This window comes from Hemitrygon akajei, chromosome 16 (genome assembly GCF_048418815.1).
Source record: "Hemitrygon akajei chromosome 16, sHemAka1.3, whole genome shotgun sequence".
NCBI lineage: Eukaryota > Metazoa > Chordata > Chondrichthyes > Myliobatiformes > Dasyatidae > Hemitrygon > Hemitrygon akajei.
The window spans coordinates 71,945,911-71,972,888 of NC_133139.1; the positions used below are offsets into that span (position 1 = coordinate 71,945,911).

General features: G+C 42.1%; 1 protein-coding gene across 2 annotated transcripts in view; it reads right to left on the reverse strand.

Annotated features, from left to right (window-relative positions):
- Positions 1–26,978, reverse strand: part of pkn1a (protein kinase N1a) — a 155,700-nt gene that overhangs the window by 36,717 nt on the left and 92,005 nt on the right. For both annotated transcript variants that reach the window (XM_073069151.1, XM_073069152.1), the window contains exons 12-15: positions 25,105–25,216; positions 19,357–19,439; positions 15,956–16,031; positions 6,347–6,438 (exon numbers count right to left, since the gene is read on the reverse strand). In XM_073069151.1, the coding sequence (XP_072925252.1) occupies positions 6,347–6,438; positions 15,956–16,031; positions 19,357–19,439; positions 25,105–25,216 (363 nt within the window). The remainder of the gene's footprint in view (positions 1–6,346; positions 6,439–15,955; positions 16,032–19,356; positions 19,440–25,104; positions 25,217–26,978) is intronic.

A 26,978-nucleotide genomic window follows, 5' to 3' on the forward strand; every position in this document is an offset into this window, starting at 1 on the left:
CCTACCCGCACTCAGCCCATAACCCTCCACTCCTTTCCTATCCATATACCTATCCAATTTTACCTTAAATGACACAACTGAACTGGCCTCTACTACTTCTACAGGAAGCTCATTCCACACAGCTATCACTCTTTGAGTAAAGAAATACCCCCTCGTGTTTCCCTTAAACTTTTGCCCCCTAACTCTCAAATCATGTCCTCTCGTTTGAATCTCCCCTACTCTCAATGGAAACAGCCTATTCACGTCAACTCTATCTATCCCTCTCAACATTTTAAATACCTCGATCAAATCCCCCCTCAACCTTCTACGCTCCAATGAATAGAGACCTAACTTGTTCAACCTTTCTCTGTAACTTAAGTGCTGAAACCCAGGTAACATCCTAGTAAATCGTCTCTGCACTCTCTCTAATTTATTGATATCTTTCCTATAATTCGGTGACCAGAACTGTACACAATATTCCAAATTTGGCCTTACCAATGCCTTGTACAATTTTAACATTACATCCCAACTTCTGTACTCAATGCTCTGATTTATAAAGGCCAGCGTTCCAAAAGCCTTCTTCACCACCCTATCTACATGAGACTCCACCTTCAGGGAACTATGCACTGTTATTCCTAGATCTCTCTGTTCCACTGCATTCCTCAATGCCCTACCATTTACCCTGTATGTTCTATTTGGATTATTCCTGCCAAAATGTAGAACCTCACACTTCTCAGCATTAAACTCCATCTGCCAACGTTCAGCCCATTCTTCTAACCGGCATAAATCTCCCTGCAAGCTTTGAAAACCCACCTCATTATCCACAACACCTCCTACCTTAGTATCATCAGCATACTTACTAATCCAATTTACCACCCCATCATCCAGATCATTTATGTATATTACAAACAACATTGGGCCCAAAACAGATCCCTGAGGCACCCCGCTAGTCACCGGCCTCCATCCCGATAAACAATTATCCACCACTACTCTCTGGCATCTCCCATCTAGCCACTGTTGAATCCATTTTATTACTCCAGCATTAATACCTAACGACTGAACCTTCTTAACTAACCTTCCATGTGGAACTTTGTCAAAGGCCTTGCTGAAGTCCATATAGACTACATCCACTGCCTTACCCTCGTCAACATTCCTCGTAACTACTGTTTGCTAAACTCCTCCTCTGATTTGTATATTCTTTATTTGAAAATCAATAAAAAGATTGAAAAATGAGAAAAGATTGATACAAAATAGTTATTCATTTCATCTGCCATTATTACCTCTCCAGGTTTAATTTCTAGTGATCCTATTCTTGGCTACCTTTTACTCTTTATATATTTGAAAAGCCTTTTGGTATTCTCTTTGATATTATTGGCTAGCTTACCTTCATCTGTTCTCGCCTTTCTTTGTTAGTTGTCTTCGGTTCCCTTTTAAAAGCTTCCCAATTTTTTGACTTCCCAATAATTTTTGCTATATCTTTTCCTTTTATGTCATTTTTGACTTCCTTTGTCAGCCACGGTTACCTCATCCTCCCTTTCGAATACATCATCTTTGGGATGTATTTATCCTGCACCTTCTGAGTTGTTCCCAGAGACACACTTTGCTCCTCTGTTTACTATCTAAATGTGTTGGCGCGTGGCCAAGTGGTTAAGGCGTTTGTCTAGTTATCTGAAGGTCACTAGTTCGAGCCTTGGCAGAGGCTGCGTGTGCGTCCTTGAGCAAGGCACTTAACCACACATTGCTCTGCGACGACACCGGTGCCAAGCTGCTTGGGTCCTAATGCCCTTCCCTTAGACAACATTGGAGGGGAGACTTGCAGCTTGGGCAACTACCGGTCTTCCATTAAAAAAAACCCTGCCCAGGCTTGCGCCCTGGAAGCTTTCCAAGGTGCAAATCCATGGTCTATCTAACGGAGGCCTAAACACATACACACTATGCTATCTAAATAGACTACCGTAGATTCCGGATTTTAAGCCGCTACTTTTTTCCCACATTTTGAACAGCTTTGAACTTTGCGGCCAATAATCCGAAGCGGCTAATGCATGGTTTTTTTCATGCCGCCTCGTAAACATTTTGCCTCGTAACAGTAGACCAATAAAATTGATGAGTAGTTCACAGAGGTCCAATGAAATTGTACGATAAATCAAGCGCACTTTCACAATTAAATTATTGTAAATCAGTCATTTGTACTCACCCTCATCAACATGGAAAACACTCGAAGCATTGTGCTACCTACCCTACTTAGTTTAAACTATATTTGTTTTCTGTACTACATCGCGGGATGCTATGACGACACACCCGGTTTCGCGGTGTCTTGTGGGAAAATGCCGTTTGCGATGAAACGGAAAGGAGGGGGGGAGCGCATTACGCGAGCGGCTTTGGATCTGAGCGAACTCTGCTTTTAAATGCCGTTTGCGATGAAACGGAAAGGGGGGGGGGAGCGCATTACGCGAGCGGCTTTGGATCTGAGCGAACTCTGCTTTTAAATGCCGTTTGCGATGAAACGGAAAGGAGGGGGGGAGCGCATTACGCGAGCGGCTTTGGATCTGAGCGAACTCTGCTTTTAAATGCCGTTTGCGATGAAACGGGACGGAGGGGGGAGCGCATTACGCGAGCGGCTTTGGATCTGAGCGAACTCTGCTTTTAAATGCCGTTTGCGATGAAACGGAAAGGAGGGGGGGGAGCACATTACGCGAGCGGCTTTGGATCTGAGCGAACTCTGCTTTTAAATGCCGTTTGCGATGAAACGGAAAGGAGGGGGGGAGCGCATTACGCGAGCGGCTTTGGATCTGAGCGAACTCTGCTTTTAAGTTAAAGGTATCAATAACTTTTCCTGGTAGGCTGCAGTATATATATTTTTTACCAGTCGTTAGGAGATATTGGAATGTTGTTCAGTAAAGAAGTATACGCAACGTATATTTAAAAGTAGCCGCGTACGGGCACGGTTCGAAAAAAAGCATTTGCAATATGTATTTGTTTTTGTTACCATATGGATTTAATTAAAAATTAAAAAAATCCTCACGTGTAATATCTTTCTGTGTAAATATCTCATATTACAACGTGGGACACCTGCGGCCGAAAATCCGGTGCGGCCTAAAATCCGGTGCGGCCTTTACAATTAAAAAAATGATTTTATTTCTAAAATTAGAGCCAGCGGCTTAAAATCAGGTGCGCTCTGTAGTCCGGAATCTACGGTAGATCAGCAAATGTTTTCAAAATGTACCATCCAACATCAAGTTTTCGTAACTGCCTCTAGCTGATGCCGAACTGACGTGAGTTGACATGTAAAAATATCTCACTAATCTCAGGTTCCAAAACATCATTTACTACTTCATTTGGTAGCAAGATAATCGATATGTATTTTATTTTATTATAGAAACATAGAAAACCTACAGCACAATACAGGCCCTTTGGCCCACAATGCTGTGTCAAACATGTACTTACTTTAGAAGTTACCCATAGCCCTCTATTTTCTAAGCTCCATGTACCTATCCAGGAAGTCTCTTAAAAGACCCTATCGTATCCGCCTCCACCACCGTTGCCAGCAACCCATTCCACACACTCACCACTCTTTGTGTAATAAAACTTATCCCTGACGTCCCTTCTGTATCTACTCCCAAGCACCTTAAAACTCTGCCATCTCATGTTAGCCATTTCAGCCCTGGGAAGAAGCCTCTGACTGTCCACACGAACAATGCCTCTCATCATCTAATAAACCTCTATCAGGTCATCTCTCATCCTCCGTCACTCCAAGGAGAAAAGGCCGAGTTCACTCAACCTATTCTCATAAGGCATGCTCCCCTTGTAAATACAACATCCTTGTAAATCCCCTCTGCACCCTTTCTATAGTTTCTACATCCTTCCTGTAGTGAGGTGACCAGAACTGAGCACAGTACTCCAAGTGGTCTGACCAGGGTCCCACACAGCTGTAATATTACCACTCAGCTCTTAAATGCAATCCCACGGTTGAAGAAGGCCAATACACGTACACCTTCATAACCACAGAATCAACCTGCGCAGCTGCTTTGTATGTCCTATGGACTCGGACCCAAAGATCCCTCTGATCCTCCACACTGCCATGAGTCTTACCATTAATACTATATGTTGCCATCATATTGACCTACCAAAATGAACCACCTCACACTTATCTGGGTTGAACTCCATCTATCACTTTTCAGTCTAGTTTTGCATCCTATTGGTGTCCTGCTGTAACCTCTGACAGCCCTCCATACTATCCCCAACACCCCCAACCTTTGTGTCATCAGCAAATTTACTAACTCATCCACTTCCTCATCCAGGTAATTTATAAAAATCGCGAAGAGTAAGGGTCCCAGAACAGATCCCTGAGGCACTTCACTGGTGACCAACCTCCATGCAGAATATGACCCATCTACAACCACTCTTTACCTTCTGTGGGCAAGCCAATCCTGGATCCACAAAGCAAGGTCCCCTTGAATCCCATGCCTCCTTACTTTCTCAATAAGCCTTGCATGGGGTACCTTATCAAATGCCTTGATTAAATCCATATACACTACATTTACTGCTCTACCTTCATTTACGTGTTTAGTCACATCCTCAAAAATTCAATCAGGCTCATAAGGCACAACCTGCCTTTGACAAAGCCAAGCTGACTATTCCCAATCATATTATGCCTCTCCAGATGTTCATAAATCCTGCCTCTCAGGATATGTTCCACCAACTTACCAACCACTGAAGTAAGACTCACTGGTCTATAATTTCCTGGGCTACCTCTACTCCCTTTCTAGAAAAGGGTACAACATCTGCAACCCTCCAATCCTTCAGAACCTCTCCCGTCCCCATTAATGATGCAAAGATCATTGCCAGAGGCTCAGCAATCTCCTCCCTTGCCTCCTATAGTAGTCTGGGGTACATGTCAACTGGTGTTGGAGACTTATCCAACTTGATGCTTTTCAAAAGCTCCAGCAAATCCTCTTTCATGATGTCTATATGCTCGAGCTTTTCAATCCGCTTTAAGTCATCCCTACAATCGTCAAGATCCTGAATACTGAAGCAAAATATTCATCATATACCTCTGCTATCTCCTCCAGTTCCATACACACTTTTCCACTGTCACACTTGATCAGTCCTATTCTCTCTTGCTTTTCACATACTTGTTTATTATGGGTGAGGTTTAAAAAGATAACAAGGGGTTGCACTGCATGCCATGTGCAAACAAAATTTTTATGCATGCCACCCCCAGGCCTCACCAGTCATGGCACTATCTTATCCTGATTAGACCTCCCAAAACAATTCACCTCACACTTATTAGGTTTGAACTCTATCTCCCTGCATATGATCAATATCCCTCCATTCCCTGAATTTTCACATCTATCTAATAGCCTCTTAAATTCTTCCAGGCAACCGCCACTTTGTAAAGAAAATACTCAGTTTTCCCCCTCACCTTAAATGCATGCCATCTAGTACTTGAAGAAAAGCATGTCTTAAGTCTTCTTCATCATCCTATCCTCGCGCTTTGCCATTTCATGAAGCTATGCACTTGTACCTCAAGATCTTTCTGTACGTCCATGCTGTTAGCAATCCTGCCATCTATTGTGTACGTACTTCTTGCATTTGACCACCCAAACACCTGACATTTTCCTAATTAAATTCCATCTGTCATGTGTCTGCCCACATTTCCGATATCCCTGCTGAATCTGTTGGCAACCTTCCTCACTATCCATAGTTCCACCATTTTATTGTATTGCTGCAAACTTAATCAGGCCTACATTTTTGTCCAAATAATGTTGGTGGCAAAACCATATCATTGGCAAATGAATTCCAACATCAATGAACTGCATTATCTTTGGTGAACACACATAAACAGCACACAACTAGCTCTTTCGGCCCACTGTCTTGACACTCTTCCTGCTCACCAACATTGTTCTGTAACCTTCTTTGCTCTGGAAATTTAGTGCTCATCAAGACAGCTGGTTTGAGGAAGGGATGAAGAGGGAGCACAACTGACACCCCTCCTAAAAATTAGTTCAGGATCAGAGGGGGGAAGATCAGGAGGGACAGTGAAAATACATTAGGGGATGGAGCTGTGAGCATAACTAGTTTCAGAGAAAAATCTGAAGGATTATTGAGCTCCAGTATCTGCAAGTTTTAATTTTTGGAAGATGGGAACTCCAAACTGTATAAACTAGTTGAGGCAAAGAGTATGGATTCACTTCATGGGAGGTGGGGCAACCATAAAGGAAAACAAAATGAAGGGTTAAGATGAATGAGCAAGCTCAAGTACAGCAAAATGTCTGCCAGCCTGAATAACAGAACACTTGAGTTCTTTATATCATTTTCTATAAAGGTACAGTGTACTTCTGGTTTTAAAAGAAAAGCAAAATTTCACCTGTCAACCTCATCTCTTGCAACAATATCTCCTTTCTTCAAGGCTTTGATGGCAAACAGTTGTCCTGTCTTTTTATATTCCGACAAGAGCACCTGTTTAAAAAAAAAACAGAAAATCTTCATACTGTCAAAAGTTAAAGTGCAGTGACAACAGAGAAGTGTTGCTGCTCGCTTGAAGATGATGGAATCCATTTTGAAAGGAGGGCAGAGCATGGAATTAAGGAAGATCACTGTAACCAGTTAAATTGTACCATACAGCAAGTTATGTGAAGACTTTATTGCTTTTTGTTACTGATCCTCCTGCAGTAATAAAAGCTTTTACTTACATGATTCATCTAAACACTTTCATCTAAACCAATGTTAGTAGAATTTCAGACGTGATGAGGTGGCCTACAGGAGTGAGATAGATCAGCTAGTTGAGTGGTGTTGCTGCAACAACCTTGCACTCAAAATCAGTAAGACCAAGGAATTGATTGTGGACTTCAGAAAGGAGAAGTCAGGGGAACGTGCACCATTCCTCATCAAGGGATCAGAAGTAGAAAGGGAGAGCAGTTTCAAGTTCCTAACTGTCAACATCTCTGAAGATCTACCCTGGGCTCAACATATTGATGCAAATTCAAGGAAGACACAACAGCAGCTACATTTCATTATGAGCTCGAGGAGATTTGGTACGTCACCATAAACTCCAGCAAATTTCTGCAGTTATACCATGGACAATACCCTAACTGGTTGCATCATTGCCTGGTATGGAGTGGCCACTGCACAGTATTGGAAAAAGCTGCAGAGTGTTGAATACTCAACCAGCTCCATCATGGAGAATGAACAGGCTAAAAAAAACCATGAATGCTACCTCACTCTGCCTATGCTATCTATATGTCTATCTACCAATACATCTATATACATAGATTTCTTATTGTAATATATAGGCTTTTTATTTCTTGCATTATAGTGCTGTCACAAACCAACAGATTTCACAACAAATACCAATGATGTTAAACCAGATTCTGGGTGTTTAATGGCTCAAACACTAAAAATGTCTCCCTCACCCACTTTTGCACTAAGGGCTCTAGTTTCCCTAAATTCCCCAGCTACCCATACGTCCATTCAAAATCATTGCAGCAGGACCTGACTGGTTCTCCAAATGGTGTGTAGTTTGGATTTTTTAACCTTCTCATCGCTAAACCTGACCCCTAAACTAACTCTTACCAGAATAAACCTGACCCCTGAACTAATTGCTGCCAGAATACCACACACCTTTGCACATGTGATTTATTTTCTCCCTGTCACCGTTTAAAAAGCTCAGATTACTCAGCAACCACTTTATTAGGTACACCTGCTTGTTAATGCAAGTATCTAATCAGCCAATCATTTGGCAGCAGCTCAGTGCATAAATGCATGCAGACAAGGTTAAGAGGATCAGTTGTTGAAGCTCTTGTGTCAAGCATGAGAATGGGAAAGAAATGTCATCTAAGTGACCTTGACCATGGAATTCTTGTTGGTGCCAGACAGGATGGTTTGAGTATCTCAGAAACTGCTGATCTCCTGGAATGTTCACAAACAACAGCCTCTAGAGTTTACAGAGAATAGTGTAAACCAAGAAAAAAACCCAGAAATCCAATTTACGGTAGTTCTATGGGTAAAAACGCCTTGTTAATGAGAGTGGTCAGAGGGAAACAGCCAGACTGGTGCAACCTAACAAGATGGTGACAGGAACTCAAATAGTCTCACATTACAATAGTGATACGTAGAGGAGTATCTCTGAATGCACAACATGTCTAACTTTGAAGTGAACGGACTAGAAGACCACGAACATATACTCAGTGCTCACTTTATTAGGTACAGGAGGTACCAGTGAGTACATATGCATTGATTATATGTCACAACAATAAACTTCAATATTCTTGAAATCTCGGACATAGTTTAGCATACGAACAGACCCTCTGATTTACAAGGTAGTGCTGAACCAATTAAATGCCAAACTAACCGCTTCTGCTAACACAATGTCTATATCCCCCAATTCACTGCACATCCATGTGCCTCAGTGCCTCTTAAACACCTCTGTTGTATTTGCCTCTTCCACCACTCTCGGCTGTGCATTCCAGGCTCCCATTACCCAGTATAAATATTCTTTTTCAACATGAGATGCAGCACAGTAACAGGCCCTTCCGACTCAATGAGCCCATGCTGCCCAGTTATATCCATGTGACCAATTAACCTACCGACCCACGTTTCTTTGGAACAGAGGAGGAAACCAGGGCAGCCAGAGCAAATCCATGTCAACACAGGGATAGCATACACAGCGGTGGGAATTTGCCCTTGTCCTTTGAACTGATCCCCTCTTACTTTTAATGTATGCCCTCTGGTATAAGATGTTTCAACCCAAAGTAAAAAGATACTGGTTGTCCACTCCATCTATGCCTCTTATAATGTTATAAGCTTCTACCAGTCTCCTCTCAGACCCTACGGCTCCAGAGAAAACAACCAACATTTGTCCAACTTTTCTTCATAGCACATTGGAGAGGGATAGAATCAGACAGTATGGAAAAGTATTTAATTGGGAGAGGGGAATTATGATGCTGTTCAGTGGGACTTTGGGAACAGATGTACTCAGGGAATGGAAATGTGGAGATTGTTTAGGAACACCTTGTGGGGGGTGTTAGATAGATTTGTCCCAATGCACAAGGAAAAGAAGGTAGGAGTATAGAAACCATGTTTGATAAGAGATGTGGAACATCTAGTCAAGCACCAAACCAGAAGTCCCTACAAAGAACTGAGAATGGCTCAGAGAATCATAGGGGTCTCCCTACCATCCATTGGGGACATGTATCAGGAGCACTGCATACACAGTGCCCTTAGTATTATTAAGGATCCCACCCATCCATCCAGCGTCCTCTTTGACTTTCTACCATCAGGCAGGAGACCCTGATGCATAAAAACAAGAACGGTCAGGATGGGAAACAGTTTCTTCCCTCAAGCCATTAGGCTTCTGAACTCCCTGCCATATCACATTCAAAGTCTCACTGGTTAATCTATTCCATATCTTACGGTACTTAATTTATGCACTTTAGTTTGTTATTTTTGCGAGATTCATCTGTAGTTTTTAATCCTTACCTTCATAAGTCATTGTGTTATGTGTACTGCTGTGCTTTACACCCTGGTTCAGAGAAATGCCTCATTTGGCAGTTATACATGTATATGGTTAAATGACAATAAACTTGACTTGATTTGAAGAAGAAATAAGTTTACTTAAGGTTTAGGAAGCAAAGATCATACAGGGCTCTAGAGAGTTACAAGGTAGGAAGGAGCTTAGGAATGTACATACCAGAACTAGTTGAGGACTTGAGAAGGCTTTGGCATGTAGGATTATGAAAACCCACAAAGCATTCCACACATACGTGAATAACCAGAGTGAGGGCAACCCTGATCAGGGATAGAAGAGAAAGCATGTGTCTGAAGTCAGAGGAGGTAGGGGAGGTCCTTGATGAATATTTTGCTTCAGTATTCACTAGAGAAGAACCTTGGTATTTGTGAGGACAGCATACAAAACAAACTGATATGTTAAAACATGTCATTATCGAAAAAGGGGAAATGATGGAATTTTTGAAAATTGTCTGGACAGACAAGTCCCTGAGACCAGATGAGGTACAAAACAAAATATTACAGGAAGCAAGGGAAGAGACTGCTGCACCCTTGGCGATGATCTTTGAGTCCTCAGGGGCCACAGGAGAAGTACCAGATGATTGGAGGGTGGTAAATGTTATTCCTTTGCTCAAGAAAGGGAGTAGGGATAACCTTTGGAATTCCAAATCAGTGAGTTTTACTTTGGTGAAGGGCAAGCTATTGGAATGGATTCTTAGAGTCAGAATTTACAAGTATTTATAACATATATAACAATAACAGCACAGAAACAGGCCATCTCGGCCCTTCTAGTCCATGCCGAATGCTTACTCACACCTAGTCCCACCTACCTGCACTCAGCCTATAACCCTCCATTCCTTTCCTGTCCATATACCTATCCATTTTTTTTTAATTTGTTGAAGCAAAGTCTGATTAGGCATAGTCAACATGGCTTTGTGAGCAACAGGTTATGCCTCATGAGCCTGGTTGAATTCTTTGCAGATATGACAAAGCACATTGATGAAGTAACACAATGGACATGGTATATAGTGAGACTTTTGATAAGGTTCTCCATAGTAGACTCATTCAGAAAGTCAGGAAGCATGGGATCTAGGGAAATGTGGCTGCATGGATTCAGATTGGTTTGCTTACACAAGGCAGAGGGTGGTCGTAGATTGAGCATATTCTGCCTGGTGTCCTGCAGGGGCTGATCTGGGATTCTTGCTCTTTCCAATCTTTTATAAATGACTTGGAAGTGAAAGGGTGCATTAGTAAGTTTGCGAATGACATGGAAGGTTGGTGGAATTGTGGATGGTGTAGGCAGTTGTCATAGGATACAAGACATTGATGGGATGCAGAGCTTGTCCACTGAGGTAAAGGGAGTTGTGTTGGGCATCTCAAAGAGCATTAAGGTGGATAAAACCCCAGGGCCTGATGGGGTATACCTCAGGTTATTGAAAGTGGCAAGTGAAAAGACTGCTGGGGTCTTGCCCAATACCTTTGTGTCCTCGCTACCACAGGCAAAGTCCCAAACGACTGACAAGCAACTAATATTCTAATATTCAAAAAGGGAACCAGGCATAATCCTGGAAATTATACACAGGTGAGTCTTACATCAGAGGTAGGGAAGTTACTTGGGATGATCCTTAGGGATAGGATTCATAAGCATTTGGAAAACCATGGCCTAATTAGGGAGAGCCAGCATGGCTTTGTGCGGGGCAAGTAATGTCTTACTAATTTGATTGAGTTTTTTGACAAGGAGACGAGAGGGATTGATGATGGTAGAGCTGCAGACGTTGTCTGCACGGAATTTGGATTTTAGAAAGGAGTTTGGCAAGGTCCCTCATGGGGCGCTTGTCCAGAAGACTAAGATGCTTCGGATCAATGGTGAGTTGGCTATTTGGATTCAGAACTGGCTTTCGCATAGAAGATAGAGGGTAGTGGTTGAAGGGACTTATTCTAGCTAGAGGTCTGTCATTAGAGGTGTTCTGCAGGGATCTGTACTGGGACCTCTGCTGTTTGTGAGGTAGATAAATGGCCTGGATGAAAATGTAGATGGGCAGTTAGTAAGCTAGCAGGTGATATGAAGATTGGTGGTATTGTGAATAGCAAAGATGACTGGCCAAGAAGACAGCAAGATGCAAATCTGGACAGAGAAATGGCAGATGGACTTCAACCAACCAAATGTGAAGTGTTACACCTTGGTAGGTCAAATTTAAAGAACCAATACACTGTTAAGAGCAAGACCCTTAGGAGAGGGAGTGGGAAAAAGGAAAGGAGGAGGGGCACCAGTGGGAAAAGATGTGCAGGTGAGGAGAAGAGATGGAGTGAGAAGGGAACCAGAATGGAGAATGGAAAAAAGAGAGAAGGGGAGGGGGAAGAAATTGGCAGAAGTTAAAGAAATCAATGTCCATGCTGTTAGGATGGAGGCTACCCAGATGGAACATGAGGTGCTGCTCCTCCAACCTAAGTGTAATCTCATCATGCCAGTAGAGAAAGTCCATTAGAATGGGAATGGGACGTAGAATTATAATGAGAGAACCCAGGGAAAGACTGTCTATTGTGGTGGCTGGAGTGAAAGTGCTCGATAAAGCAATATCCCAATCTATGTCGGGTCTCGTCAATGTGAAGGAGGCTGCACTAGCAGCACCAGATACAGTAACGAACCTGACAGACTCACGTGGAATGACTGTTTGGGGCCCAGAATAGTGATGAATGAGGTGGTGTTGGGACAGATGCAGCTTCTGATGCACTTGCAGGAATGAGTGCCACAGGGAAATTGGTAGGAAAGAATGAGTGGGACAAGGGAGTGATGTCGAGCAATCCCTTCAGAAAGCAAAGAGAAGAGGGATGGAAAGATGTGCTTAGTGTTAGGATCCCATTGTAGATGTTGAAAGTTTGAGAATGATGTGCTGGATATGGAGGCTTACAGTGTGGTGGGCAAGGACAAGAGGAACTCTAAACTTGTTATGGTAGCAGAAGGATGGGGTGAGGGCATATGGCAGGAAATGGAGATGGAAGGAGGAGGGCATTTCAGATGCTCTAGAATGGGAAGTGTTAACCTGACAACAGATGAGGCAGAGATGGAAGAACAAAGAAAAGAGAATACCATTTTTGCAAGTGACAGAATGGGAAGCGATATGGTCAAGATAGTTGTGAGACTTAGTAGGTTCATAAAAATATATCAGTAGATTGTCTGTCTCTTGAGACAGACCAAGTAACTTTGAGGGAAGGATGGAAGTTGGAGGCCAAGTTGAAGAAATTGATGAGCTCAGCATGGGTACAGTCACCCAGGGGTGGAGATGTCAGAGACAATGTGGAAGACAGCAGAGGTTTCTGTAGGGCACACAGGAATCCGAAAAGGATTGACAGCTGGCCATCTCGGTGCTGCCCTCTGGTGTTTGCTCAGTGGAAGTACAAGCTGGACCAGGAATTTAACATCAATCTAGTCATGCCACTTGTGCTATATATTTTTTCCTTCTTTGTAGCTATACGTTTTTTGGAAATTCTAACCACATGTGTTATTTGTGCTAAGTGCTATGTGTTATGTGCAGTTGATAATATGTTTTACACCTTGGCCCTGGTACAGCGCTGTCTCGTTTGCTATATTTATGTATAGTTGAATGATAATTAAACTGGAACTTAAAGCAACACCAAAGCAGTCGCCAATGTAACTGAGAAAGAGTTGGGGCATGTTACCAGTATAGGCTTGGAACATGGATTGTTCCATACAGCCAACAAAAAGTCAGGCATAACTGGGGCTCATGTGGGTGCCCGTGGTTACATCTTGGGTTTGGAGGGAGAGCAGCCGAAAGAGGAATTGCTGAGTGTGAGGACCAGTTATGCCAGACGGAGGAGTATGGTGGCGGAAGGAAACTGGTTAGATCTGCAGTCCAGAAAAAAAAAGAGAACTTTAACATCTTCCTGATGCAGGATAGACGTGTATAGGGACGAGGCCGCCATATTAACTTTCCTAAGCTTCCACACTCTTGTAGTTTGTCCTGCTCTAATTTATGTAAGGACTGCAAGGTCCATATGAATACTTGCCTATAGCTATTTTAAAGCTTACATTGTGTTGTCCAAGTTCTCCTAGTGAAAGGTCAGTCACTTGGCCAGATTCATTACCCAACACCAGGTCCAGTACAGTCCCTCCTCTTGCTGAACCATCTACAAACTGATTTAAGAAACCCTCTTGGATGTACCTTACAAGTTTTGTCCATCTAAACATCTTGGACTGAGGAGGTTGCATCAATATCAGGAAATTGAAGTCACCCACAACAACTGTGCTGTTCTTGAACCTTTCCTTAATTTACCTGCATATTTTTCCTCAATGTCCTGGTAGCTACTGTGAGGTCCAATTATTTAGTGAAAAATCTGAATTATTCTGTTTCATACCAGCCAAACACACCCTGAACTTCAAGTAGCATGGGTCAGCATGCCCTCACACGCTGATCCATGCACAATGACTTCTCTTCCTGCTGCTACCTCTGATGTCCCTGTTCAATGTATTTTATTGTTTCACAAGCTGTACGTCAGCAAAAACAGTAGCTGCCTCCTGCATCCCTTCACAGTTCATGCACCTGGTGAGTGAAAAGATGTTTCTAAACAGATTCCCACATTCATTCTGACAACAGCTCTTACCCTTGCTTCAATCACTCACCTCTCACTGTGTTGAGAGGCAAGATCTTGAGATGGAGGTGGTGCACGCAGCTCAGCACCTCACCAGCTGTAGTGACATGAATGGGTTTTCAGGGCTGTGAATGCCAACAGATTCCAACATTCATGGCCCAGCCCATTTACATTCAGGATCAGAGGAGTCTTGTACTCTCGGTCGCTTCACGCCACGGAAACCAGCATAAGCACTGGTATAAGGCTCGGGACAGACTTTAACTTTAACTCATGTTTCCTTGCCGTTTAACTCGATGAACACATGCTCAAGGACTAAGCTCAAAGCTATCACGAACCTTCGGAAACCACTTCCCATATCTCCAGGTTGGCGAGACAGATATGAAATCAATAAACAGTTGACGTTTCAGGCCGAGACCCTTCTTCAAGACTGGAAAGGAAGGGGATTCTGATGAAGGGTCGTAGCCCGAAATGCCAACTGTTTATTAATTTCCATAGATGCTACCTGACTTGCTGAGTTCCTCTAGCATTCTGGGTATGTTTTTCTGGAGTTTCATCATCTTGTGTTTAAGATATGAAATCAACCACCTTTGGTCTAATTAAGAAAAGGTTATTTAAGTTGGGATTGGTTTATTACTGTCACATGTACCAAGTTACCATGCAAAGCTTATCCTGCATATTGTTTATACAGATTAAATCATTACACGATGCACTGAGCTAGAATAAAGTAAAACAATAACAATGCAGAATAAAGTACAAAAGCTACCAAAACAGTGCACTGCAGGTTTTAGAGACAGAGAATTTTGACTTAAAAGAGTACAATGATTGTAACTAGTAATATGTGAATCTGCAGGGAGCAGCTTTTAACAAGTCACCTTGCTCCAGCATTTCAGACCTGGCACAAAACTTGTAGCAGTCACGGCAGTGATTCCTGTCCTTCAACATGCTTCTGAGATCTGGACTTGCTGACACAAGCATTTCAAGCAAAGGGGGAAAAAAATGACAGAACAACATGTCTGCTAAATCCTCTAAATTCACCGAAGAAACAAGTGAACCAAACTTATAATCAATAGTGGGGATCCGGTTACAGTCACACAGCATGTCAAACACATGCCCCACGCTATATTCCAGAAGCTAGCCCTTCATTCCAATTCCTCTGGTCAACATGTGCCTAAAGCCAACATCATCACAGACTCCTGGGAATCTCTGGGTAATGACCACTCACAGTGGAGATGGAGCATTTGGGATGTTAATTGTCAATTTGAGACCCTGAGGCCTTGCAGTGCAAGGCGGGTCCCTCCTGCCTCATCCATGTAAATTCCCACATCGGCCTCAGCACCCATCTCAGAAACACAAAAATACTGACTAGAAATGAATCCATCCTTAAGCCTGATGATGACATCTCCTCTTCAGCTCCTGATCTAATATGTACATTCACCACTGTTCATTCCTCTCCAGAGATGTGGCCTCTCCTGCTGAGTTCCTCCAGCACATTTGTGTTTCTGTTCATCCACAACAATAACTCCCCCCCCCCCCCCCCAGGACTCAATACACAGTCCTATTATCTCTAAGTTAATTATGCCCAAATTTCACCATGCCCCAGCCTCAGCCTGGATCTGCTGAAATCTCTGTCCAGTCCCATCCCGCTGTCTTCCTCTAACTCTTCCGTACAGCCTGGCCACACACAGCATTCTATCGCCTCTGATTACAACCTTAATCACTTTATGAAATAATTTCTAACACACTTTTCAATGTTAAGGGTGCTTTATAAGTGACTCAATAATGCAAGAGGACAGATTTGCAAAAAGAACAAACTACAACCCAGTTGAAGTCCTGCCAAGTGGCTCTCTAACATGAGAATCCTTACCTTTCCAAAATGTCCCCTTCCCAGAACGGCAATGAATTTGAAATCGTGTAGACTCAACGAAGGTTTGAGAGGTACACTGTGTGGAGAAAGAGGAAACACACGTCATGCAAATGATGATCAAAATCTAGTTTATTCTTTGTTAAGGAGACCATGACACTGGCACTTAGATTTAAATTTACAACTGCAGAAGTGCAATTTGAATGAAGAGAGATGGATGGATGGCACTGTTCATGTGGCACTTCAACTTTTTAATTTTGATGAGGAGTTTTGCCTCCTTACTCTTGTCCAGTGAAGTTCAGATGTAACTACTTCATGGGTAAAGAGAGTTTTCTTAATTCCCCTCTAAAATCTGTCCCAGTGCTCCAAGTTTTAATCCACAAGATACATTTCCAAAAATGGTACTTAGAAACTCAATTAAAAATGTGACAAAATAATCAATAACCACCCAAGTAAATACTAATTAAAAAGTAAGCTAAATTAAGACAGGTATATTAAGTGATGTAGTTTAAATAGTATGTTGAGGAACGAACAAAGTATCAATCTTAGATATAATTTTGTGCAATGAGATAAACATTTAAAATAAAATGGCTGTTAAAGGGTGGATATGAAGTGACTGAGGACTGCAAGTGACTTAGTTCAAACTAAACAAACTAAACCTAAGCTGATATGGGGAATGAGTTCACTACTATGGAAGATTGAAAATGACATTAAAAGTTCTGAATGGCAGTAAACAAACAACTATTAACATTTAGATTGGTACAATCAATGCTACTTGTCCAGGGAGTGTTGAGGAACAAAGGGCAAAGGGACCTTGATGTACTAGTCCAAAATTCCTAAAGGTGGCAGCACAGGTACTTATGGCAGTGAAGGAGAGGTATGTAATGCTGGCCTTCATTAGCTAGATTATATGCAAAGAGCAGCAGAGATTTTTAGAAAAACTTTGATTAGGTCACAGCCAGCGTAGTGGTCATCAATCTTTTTGGTTACCACTTCAAAAACAGAATCAACTTCATGAGACATGATCTCCTGCACACAAAGCCACACTGACTGTCACTATTGCTAATCATCTTTTGCCTTTCCACATTCATATAGACTCTGCTTCTCAGAATTCACTCCAGTAACTTTTTATCCGCTAATGTAAGGTCCACTGGTTTGCTCAGTGTCCTTCTTAAATAAAGGCACATTAGCTACACTCCAGCTTTCAATTACCCAATGCGTAACTAACAGTGATACAGGCCTCAGTGATTTCTTCCTTTACTTTCCACAATGCTCTCGAACACACCTGGTCAGATTCCGTGGAATTATTCACCTTTATGCACATCAACACCACCAACACTTTGACTTCTGTAATATATGTTTCAGGATATCACTGTTCTTCTCCCTGAACTCACCAGTTTACTTGTCCCTCTCCTCTTTACCTGGGTTATCTCCCCTCTTTCTTTCATTCGAGATGACAGATCCTTGCCCGAAACATTGAATATCCATTTCCCTCCACAGAGGCTGCCTGACCCAGAGTTCCTCCAGTGCTTTGTGTATTGTGCCAGGTCCCAACAACTACAGTCTCTGATGTCTATGTCTTGATTAGAGTTCAGCATCTTGTGTTCCAATGAAGAAAACTGCAGGCAAGCCAGTCTCCTCCCAAAGTTTTAACAATATCCTTGCTATCAGCCATGACAAGATCCTTGTAAATTCCCTTTACAGCTTCCTGGTTCTATCACATCCTTCCTGTAAAGTGCTAACGTAATGGACTTTCTGTAGAAGCAGCGTTTGGGTTATGGTTAGAGATAAAGGATATTTTGGAATGTGAGCTGGGTTTTTGTTCGGCATGAAATGAAGAGTGAAGATGCTGGAGAATACAGCCTGGTGGGGAGATGGTGATTCGATGGAGCTGGGCGGTGAGATCAACTGAGGATCAGTCAATTGAGCTCCAACTGGTGCACATTTGACTTTAATTATAATGGGCAGTGTGCTGTCTGTTGTTCCTTGACACAAGGTTGCAAATTACACAACATCCACACAAACCAGGGTCTGGGGTAGGAGAGCCGTCTCAATCTCGTGGGTTTTACAGGACTGAAGTGTGCGCTCCCTGGATTTACACAGCTAAGGAAACAAGTGGGGTTTCAAATATATATACATATTTTAAATACCTTTGTGACAGGGAATTTAGATTCAGTTAAGGTGGTAAAAGCCCAAACGTAAGCTGCAACTTCCAGTCAAGTTTGCAGCTTGTGTGCAACTCAAGACTGCAATATAGTCTGACACAGCCTCAGTCACATCAAACTGTTAGCAGTAGCACAAGCACAAACGCTTTAACAGGAACTTGACTCACAGAGTTATACTGCATGGCCCAACTGGCTCAAGCTGACCAGGGTGCTCCATCCAAATGAGTCCCTTTTACCAGCATTTGGGCAATGACCAGTTCATGTACTCTTCCAATTGTCTCTAGCTGTGATTCCACTTTCAGTGAACTATTGGCTTCTACTCCAAGGTCCCAGGTCCCTCGGTTCTACAACACAACCTTGGTCCTGCTGTTCACTGTGAAAGACCTAGCTGGATTTGACCAACACCCCACACTTGCCTGAATTCAACTCCGTTTGCCATTCCTCAGCCCATTTACTCAGCTGACCAAATTTTTGATAACCTTCCTCAATATTTCTATACCAAGAATTTAGTGAATTAATACTTATGAACCATGCCTTGTACATTCTTGTTCAAATCACTGAAACAGATGAGAACTCGAGGCACACCACTAGTCATAGGCCTCCAGTCCAAGAAAAAATAACTTTCACTATCACTTTCTTCTTTCCACCATCCAACCAATTGTGTGAACAATTAGTCAGCTCTCCCTGGATCCCAGCTTAGCTCATCATGAGGAACCTTATCAATTGCCTTACTGAACTCCATATAAACCACAGTTACCACCCTGCCTTCATCGACTTTCCTGAAAGTTTCTAATCACAGGCATCAACTTTTGGGGAATGAGCTGGCATGAGGAAGTAGTTGGGGCACATACAATCACAACTTTTCAAAGACTGTTGGACGGGTACACAGATAGGAAAGGTTTAGATAGCCGTGGTTGCTCTAAAGACCACAAATGAAACTAGCTTAGACGGGCATGTTGGTCAGCTTAAACCTGTTGTTTCCATACTGAATGACTATCTCAGAGTAAATAAGGATGGAGATTACATGTCAGCTTTACCAGCAACACCTACATCTTGAGAATGACAAATACCCTCAAATTAATCTGCAAAATTGACACCCGGAGAATGACAAAGAAATTACTCTGCAACACATCTTAAGAATGACAAAGAAAGTCCTCGTTACTCTGCAACACCTGCACCCTGAGTATAACAAATACCCTCAAGTTACTCTGATTTAATCACAATGCAAAACAAAGATACCTCTGTTGTTTATCTTCTGTGTCAGACGACGATAAAATCCGCCTTCGTGGAGAAGCAGTTTGATTGACATCAGTCTCATTGGTCTGTGATGGATAAACAAATGGATATAAAAATATTATTAGGCACTAAAAGAAACAATATTTGCAGATCATTTGTTTTATGTTTTTAAGAAGTTAAGCCAGTAGTATGAAGCTATGTCCAATGTTGTTGAACTAAATGGTTTTCACAGGAGCCTTCTGCTCTGTCAGAAGTTTATTTTGTTTTTAATTTACTTTGACGGTGGTCTTGCAGCGCACATAGGTCTGATTTTGGAACCTGCATCAAGAGCTGCAGCTCTCTGCTCACTAAAGGCCGTATGACAATAAGCAGAGCCCAGCTTAGTTTACACCGGCCCACAGGACTGAGGTACATTTACAACATTAATTATGCATTTTCAAACAGTTTTCCTTCTGACAATAAATTTTCCAGGAATGCAACACAAGAGTTTGAAGCACCAAAGCAATCTACAGTTTAAAACAGATAATTAAAGTCCTGATTCCTTACCACAGAGCTGCTTCTGTCAGAGACTATAAGAACATGTCAAAACTAGGTTAATACACTCAGTAAAACACGCTGGAAACCCACCTAACAAAAGCAGAATGCCAGAGAGTGATGGGCTGCTCTGCCTGCCTGAATGAGTGTGCACCTAACAACACTCAGGTAGTTTAACAAGTCATGACGATTGGCACTCCATTCACCACCCACATTATTGAGAGAGGCAAGAGAGGAGATCGCTGGGTCTTTGACTGTGATCTTTGTATCCTACTTTACCACAGATGTGGTCCCAGAGGACTAGAGCAGCAAAAAGAATTTTCAGATTAATGTGCCAAACAGAAACAGATGCTTCAGCCCACCTCATCCATGCCAACCTCCATGCCTATCTACAATAGCCCCATTTGTCCTTATCCCTTTAAACCTTTCCAAGTATTTGTCCAAATGCCTTTTAAATGTTGTCTTCTTTATAGGGCCCCTGCCCCCTCCTTCTTTAGTCCTGACGAAGGGTCCCAACCCGAAACGTTGACTGCTCCTTTCAACAGATGCTGCCTGACCTGCTGAGTTCATCCAGCTTTTTTGTAGGTCTTGATTTGACCACAGCATCTGCAGTGCACTTCGTGCTTTTTAAAATGTTGTACCTGCCTCAGCCACTTCCTTTGGTAGCTCATTTCATATACTCACCACCCTCTGTGTGACAAACATGCCCCGCAGATCTCAATTAAATTCCTGGCCCTCAACTTAAATCTGTGCCCTATAGCTTTAGATTTCTTTACTCTGGGGAAAAAGTCTGTGACCAACTAACTGCTCTATCCATGTGCCTCACGATTTTATAAACCTTTATAATGTTTCTCCTAAGCCTTCTACATTCCAGAGAGGGAAAAACCCAGCCTTTCCAATCTCTCCTTGGAACCACAGCCCTCCATTCCAGGTAACAGCCAGATAAAGTTCTTTCGCAAGATTTCTAATGCTGCCACATTCTTTCTGACCGAGTCCGATGCTACCAGATCCTTCAAGTTCAGTGTAGTCAGCATGAAAGCAGCAAACAGTCTGAGGAAGGGTTGACAGGGGACAGAAATTCTAAGAGGTGGTCCAGCACAGGAGAACTCTGATCACACTGTAGACTATCATATTCTTACAGAAGCATTACTAAACCAGGTTTCAAAGAAAAACAACACCAGACTGCAACAGTAATTAAAAATTGACTAGATAGATTTGGAAATGAATGCACTAAGAGGTTCACATCAAAAGCACAATACAGAAGTGAAAAAAATGCTGAGCTATAAAAGAAAGATTCACCCATGCCAGAACTACCATCTCTAAACAGCTAACAGGACTAGGACAGAAACTGTGTAGCAATGAGAACATTAGATGTAGCCCAGCCTTGACCCAAGTAGAGTGAAGCTACAGCCTGTGGTCCATGCAGGTCGAACCCATACCTGAAGTTGCCTGTAACACTGCAATATCACAGACTGCATTGAAGAATACAAGATATTAAAAAAAACCATAAGCATTGGATTGACATATCAATTACTGCATTTCAGACATTTTTTTCCCAAAAGCATTCCACTAAACTGTGAATGGTGGGTTTTGGTAAGGCTCTTCTCAAAGATTTGGATTCCTGGGATCCACGGTGACCTGGACATTTAGATTCAGAGTGTAGCGGTCGATATACTGGCTGGTAATCTGTGACTAGTGGTGTTTCCCAGGGATCCATACTGAAGCCCTGGTTGTATGTGACATGCACTCAATGGCCACTTTATTAGCTACATATCTGGTCAGTCAATCACATGGCAAGAACGCAATGCATAAAAGCATGCAAACATGGTCAAGAGGTTCAGTTGTAGTTCAGACCAAACATTAGAATGGGGAAAAATGTGATCCAAGTGACTAACTGTGAAATGGCTGCTGGTGCCAGACGGGGTGGTTTGAGCATCTCAGAAACTGCTGACCTCCTGGGATCTTCATGCATAATAGTCCCTAGAGTTTACAGAGAATGGTGCGGAAAAAAAAACCCAGTGAGCGGCAGTTTTGTAGGTGAGAATGCCTTGTTAATGAGAGAGGTCAGAGGAGAATGGCCAGGATGGTTCAAGCTGACAGGAAGGTGACAGTAAATCAAATAACCATGTGTTACAACATTGGTGTGCAGAAGAGCATCTCTGAATACACAACATGTCAAACCTTGATGTGAATGGACTGAAGCAGCAGAAGACAATGAACATATGCTGAGTGCCCACTTTATTAGATACAGGGGGTACCTAATAAAGTGGCCACTGATTTTATATATAAATGACTTGGATGAACATGTAAACAAAGAGGTTCTGTAAGCACTGGAGATCTTGATCAATACACAGATCCTCCAGCATTTTATGTGAATTTCTCTGGATGAAAACATGGATAGGTAGGTTAGTAAGTTCACAGAGAATACAAAGATTGGCGACGTTGTGGATCATGTAGAAGCTTGCCAAACGATACAGCAGGATATGCAGTACTGTGCAAAAGTTTTAAAAGTTGTGTAAAGTGAAGATGCTTTCAAAAATAACGAAAAGTTTTTAAATATCAGGAAATTTACTATAAAGAGCAGTAAAATCTAAATCAAATCAATATTTGATGTGACTACCATTTGCCTTTAAAACTGCATCAATTCTCTTAAGTACACTGTTGTGCAGTTTTATAAGAAAATCAGCTGGTAGGTTGCTTCAAGTGTCTTGGAGAACTTGTCACAGTTCTTCTGCAGACTTTGTTTGTCCTGCTTGATTCCAGGTAATCCCAAACAGCCTCGATGATGTTGAGATCAGGGCACCATGGAGTCCATACAATCAGTTGCAGAATTCCTTGTTCTTCTTTTTGCTGAAAATTGTTCTTTATAACCTTAGCTGTGTTTGAGGTCATTGTCCTGCTGCAGAATAAAGTTGGGACCAATCAGATGCCTCCCTGATGTTATTGTGTGATGAATGGGAATCTGCTTGTATCTCTCAGCATTGAGGATTCCATTAATTCTGACTAGATCACCAACTCCGTTTGCCCCAAATCTGCAGGGAACCACTGCAGTGCTTCACTGTGGGTTTAAGACATTCATCCATGAAGCACTCTCCAGCTCTTCTGCAGAAAAAAATGCCTTCTGTTTGAGCCAAAAAATTCAAATTTTGACTCATTAGTCCAGAGCACTTGCTGCCATTGTTCAGCACCCTAGTCTTGGTGCTTTTGTGCATAGGTGAGGCTCCTGGCTTTGTTCCCACTTCGGAGGAATGGCTTTTTAGCTGTGACTCTTACATGAAGACCACTTCTGACAAGACTTCTCTGGACTGTAGAGGGGTGTATTTGGGTTTCAGTGGTTTCTGTGAGTTCAAAACTGATAGCAGTGCTGGACTCCTTCTGATTTCAAAGGTACGCCAGTTTGATGTGTCCGTCATCTGCTGTACTTAGTTTCCATGGCCAACCACTGCATTTCTGGACCTCATCCTTACCCATTTATTTGTGCTTCTTCAGAAGAGCTTGGACAGCCATCTTGAAACTCCCGTATGCCACAAAATTTCTGCTTCGGAGAGACTTTGCTAATACAGAATGACCACCTTGTGTCTTGTTGCTATGCTCACTCTTTCCATGCCATAAGAACTGATGATTTGAAGGTTAAACTGCCATATCCAGCACACCCTCCTCTTTCAGTTTGGTTGTCCTCCGCAAAGTTTGATTCCTTCTACACCCATTTCTGTTTCAGTTAATCAGTGTAGTTCATTCAACTCATTATGTCATTGATTAGTAGCATCTGTTTTGTTATCTTTTTAAAAATCATGCACTGGGTTACATACCTATAATCAAGTTTTCATTTGAAATGTGTTCTATTACTTAAAATGTTAGTTTCTTTAACAAAATACAAAAAATTCTCTGTAACATTTAAGTTTTGGAAAATTAAAAGTCTGGAAATCTAAAATTTGCTCTTTTCTACTAACACTATTATAGAAGACTAAAAAATAAACATCTAAAACAAAATGTATATTAAAAATCTAGGGCACCTAAGACTTTTGCACAATACTGTAGATCAGTTGCAGATGGATGGAAAAATAGCAAATGGAACTTAATTCATCCAAGTATGAAGTGTTGCATGATGGGAGATCAAATGTAAAAGGACAGTACACTGTTAATGGCAAGACCCCTAGCAATGTTAACAGGAGTCTAATTCAAATCTCCCCAAAAGTGGCTTCATCGGTTGATAGGGTAGTAAAGTAGGCACAATGCCTTTACAAGGTATTGAGCTCAGGAATCAGGAATTTTATGGAACTCTGGTTAGACTCAATCTGGAGCCTGCATTCAATTCTACATGTTGCATTATAGGAAGGAGGTGGAGGCTTTGGAGAAGATGTAGAAGAGATTTGCAGTATTCTGTATTTGGGCATGTGCAATAAGGAGACGTTGGACAAACCTGGGATGTTTTATTTGGTGTGATGGAGGCTGAGCGGAGACCTGATACACCTTTATATGATTGAGGGACAAGGATTGATCAGTTAACTGGTAACTTTCAAGGAGCACCTAAATCCTTATTGCCAGCCATTCTCTTAAGCTGTTCCTTGGTCTCAATGAAAATTTCATAGCAATTGCCTACACTATATCACATTATTGTATGAAAACATCCCAGCATACTTCACCAAAGCATAAAATAAATTATGTCAACCAAATAATAACAATTTCAATTGATAGTGCCATGGACAATATGTTGGTGAGGAAAGCTATGGCCCAGGTACAGGTCAATGGGGCTAGGCAGAATAACAGTTCAATGTGGACTAGATGGGCTGAAGGGCCTTTTTCTGCGCTGTACTTTTTTTAATGACACTATGACTCTCAAGGTTAACAAAGATGAGATCAATAGCATCAGAAAAGCTGAGGCCATTAGGACTGGGCAACCTTAATAGAGGAGCCAAAAATAGGCAGTTAGAATGCTGGCACTGCGATTAGCAATTCCCCTTGGGATCAAAGCTTACTAAGAATATGAAGAGAGATGCTGTACCTCAGTCTCAGAGACAAGAGATCATTTCAGAATTTGCTTTCATAATGAGAAATCTGCCTCAGGACCAAGATCTGACTGCAGATATTCGAAGTTACAGGAAAGATGGCAGCATAACCTTCAGAAGGACCAAGCCTGGAATTTACTGAGGTATCCATTTTTTAATGTATGCTGTTCCTCACTATTGTGATTTGTGCTAAAATGGAAAAGTTTCCAACCTGCATTGGCCTCTCTCCATTGTGGCTGCTTCGTGAATCCAGGGAAGCTTTCCGAGGTGTGCTCGAAGGTTCATCTGGCAAATCTAATGTCAATTTCTCAAATGACATGTCCCTGAAACAAGAGAAGCTCTATCAGTGGGTGACTATGTAGTCAGCTAGGACAGATATTGTTCGAAGTACCATCCCTGAACAGTGAAAGTCACCCAAAGTCGGTCTCTGTGCCATCTTCTTCCACACTATTTCTTTACAAAACTTCTCCACTTTATAAAAAACAATTCTGCAGATTTCAATTTGACAGAGGGGCTAATCACCATTGTTTATATTGGCTCTATAAGCAATCCCATCAATCCCACTTCTGCAGAGACCTGGTCTCTCTCACCAGCCCACTGACTCATCATTGACCAACAGCAGCCAGTTAACCCACCACATGACCATTCCTTTGGGAAGTGAGAAGGAGATAGTGGAGCAGGGGGGAATCTATGTGCAATCTCCCCACTGGCAGCTCCAGAGATCAGGATCGAACCCGATTCACTGGAAATGTGCAGCAGTAACAGTGATGGCAACACCACTACACCTCCTTTAAAGGCTGTTATCAACTTGTTTGTGGCAGGCATGCCTTTTCATAACATCGCCAAACTATATTACTTTAGACCATTGTCATGAAATAAATCATGAGATTTGTTGTTTTGTGGCAGCAGTACAGTGCAGACATAACAAATTACAATTGGAATTATAATACAAAATACTATAAGTTACAATATTTCTTGTTACTTCATTAAAGCTTTTTACTTGTGTGTTGTCACTCCCCAACCGCCCTGCAACTTAATACTTCACTCCCTCCCAGATACAACACCTATCTTTCTCGTCTGATAGATGCTACCTCACCTGCTGTTTTATGTCAGAAGATGCTACAAATATTTAGCAGGTCTGGCAGTATCTGTGAAGGATGAAGCAGTTCATTTTTCAGCTTCTTAAAATCAAAAGCAGGAGGTTGCAATCTAGGCCTTCCGCTATGAGAAAACTGTTCCTCATCTCAATCCATGGCCTCCCCTCAATCTGAGACTGTGACTAAGAGTTCAAGAGAAACCTGGTAGGGGGCAACTGAACCCTATAACAATCTTGAACATTTTAAGAAACACTTCAGTTTTCTAAACTCCAGAGAGTACTGGCCTGAAGTAGTTTTTCCAGATGCTAAGAATAACTTATTTAGGTAAGGAGCTCCAGGTGTAGTATCACCAAGGCTGTGCCAAGAGAGGAACAAGATGTGAAATAGAATGGAAGGATTCTCAAGAGGAAAGAGACTCTACAAGCACATGAAGACCAACATCCAACAAAAAGATCACGAGCTAAAGACCAGACAGAGCGAGGAAATTGTGCAGCTGACACCCACATTCACTGATTCTTCAGCACTGCCAAAGCCATCTATGACTCAACCACCCAAGGACAGACCACACTGCAGTCTTGCAGAGTTTATCAAAGACAAGTGAAACAGTCAGCATCTCAGTCAAGACTTTGTGATATAAGTGTCCTTGATTCCATTCCACAGCACACCACCTGCCATAACATGGATTCTACACCAGCCGAGCAAGAGGTTAGAAATATTATCCATTATCTCAAAATAATAACAGCACCTCTGGAGGAGATAAAATCTCCACTGAAGTACTAAAATACAACAGAGAACTACTCTGATGAGAATTTCTGATCACATCTCCTTCTTCCAGGAAGTTGACAACGTCCCAGGAGTTCTTAGATGCAAGAAATCCAAGAAACACATTCAAAATGCTGGAGGAGCTCAGCAGGCCAGGCAGCATCTATAGAAAAGAGTACAGTCAATGTTTCAGGCTGAGACCCTTCATCAGGTCCTGATAAAGGGT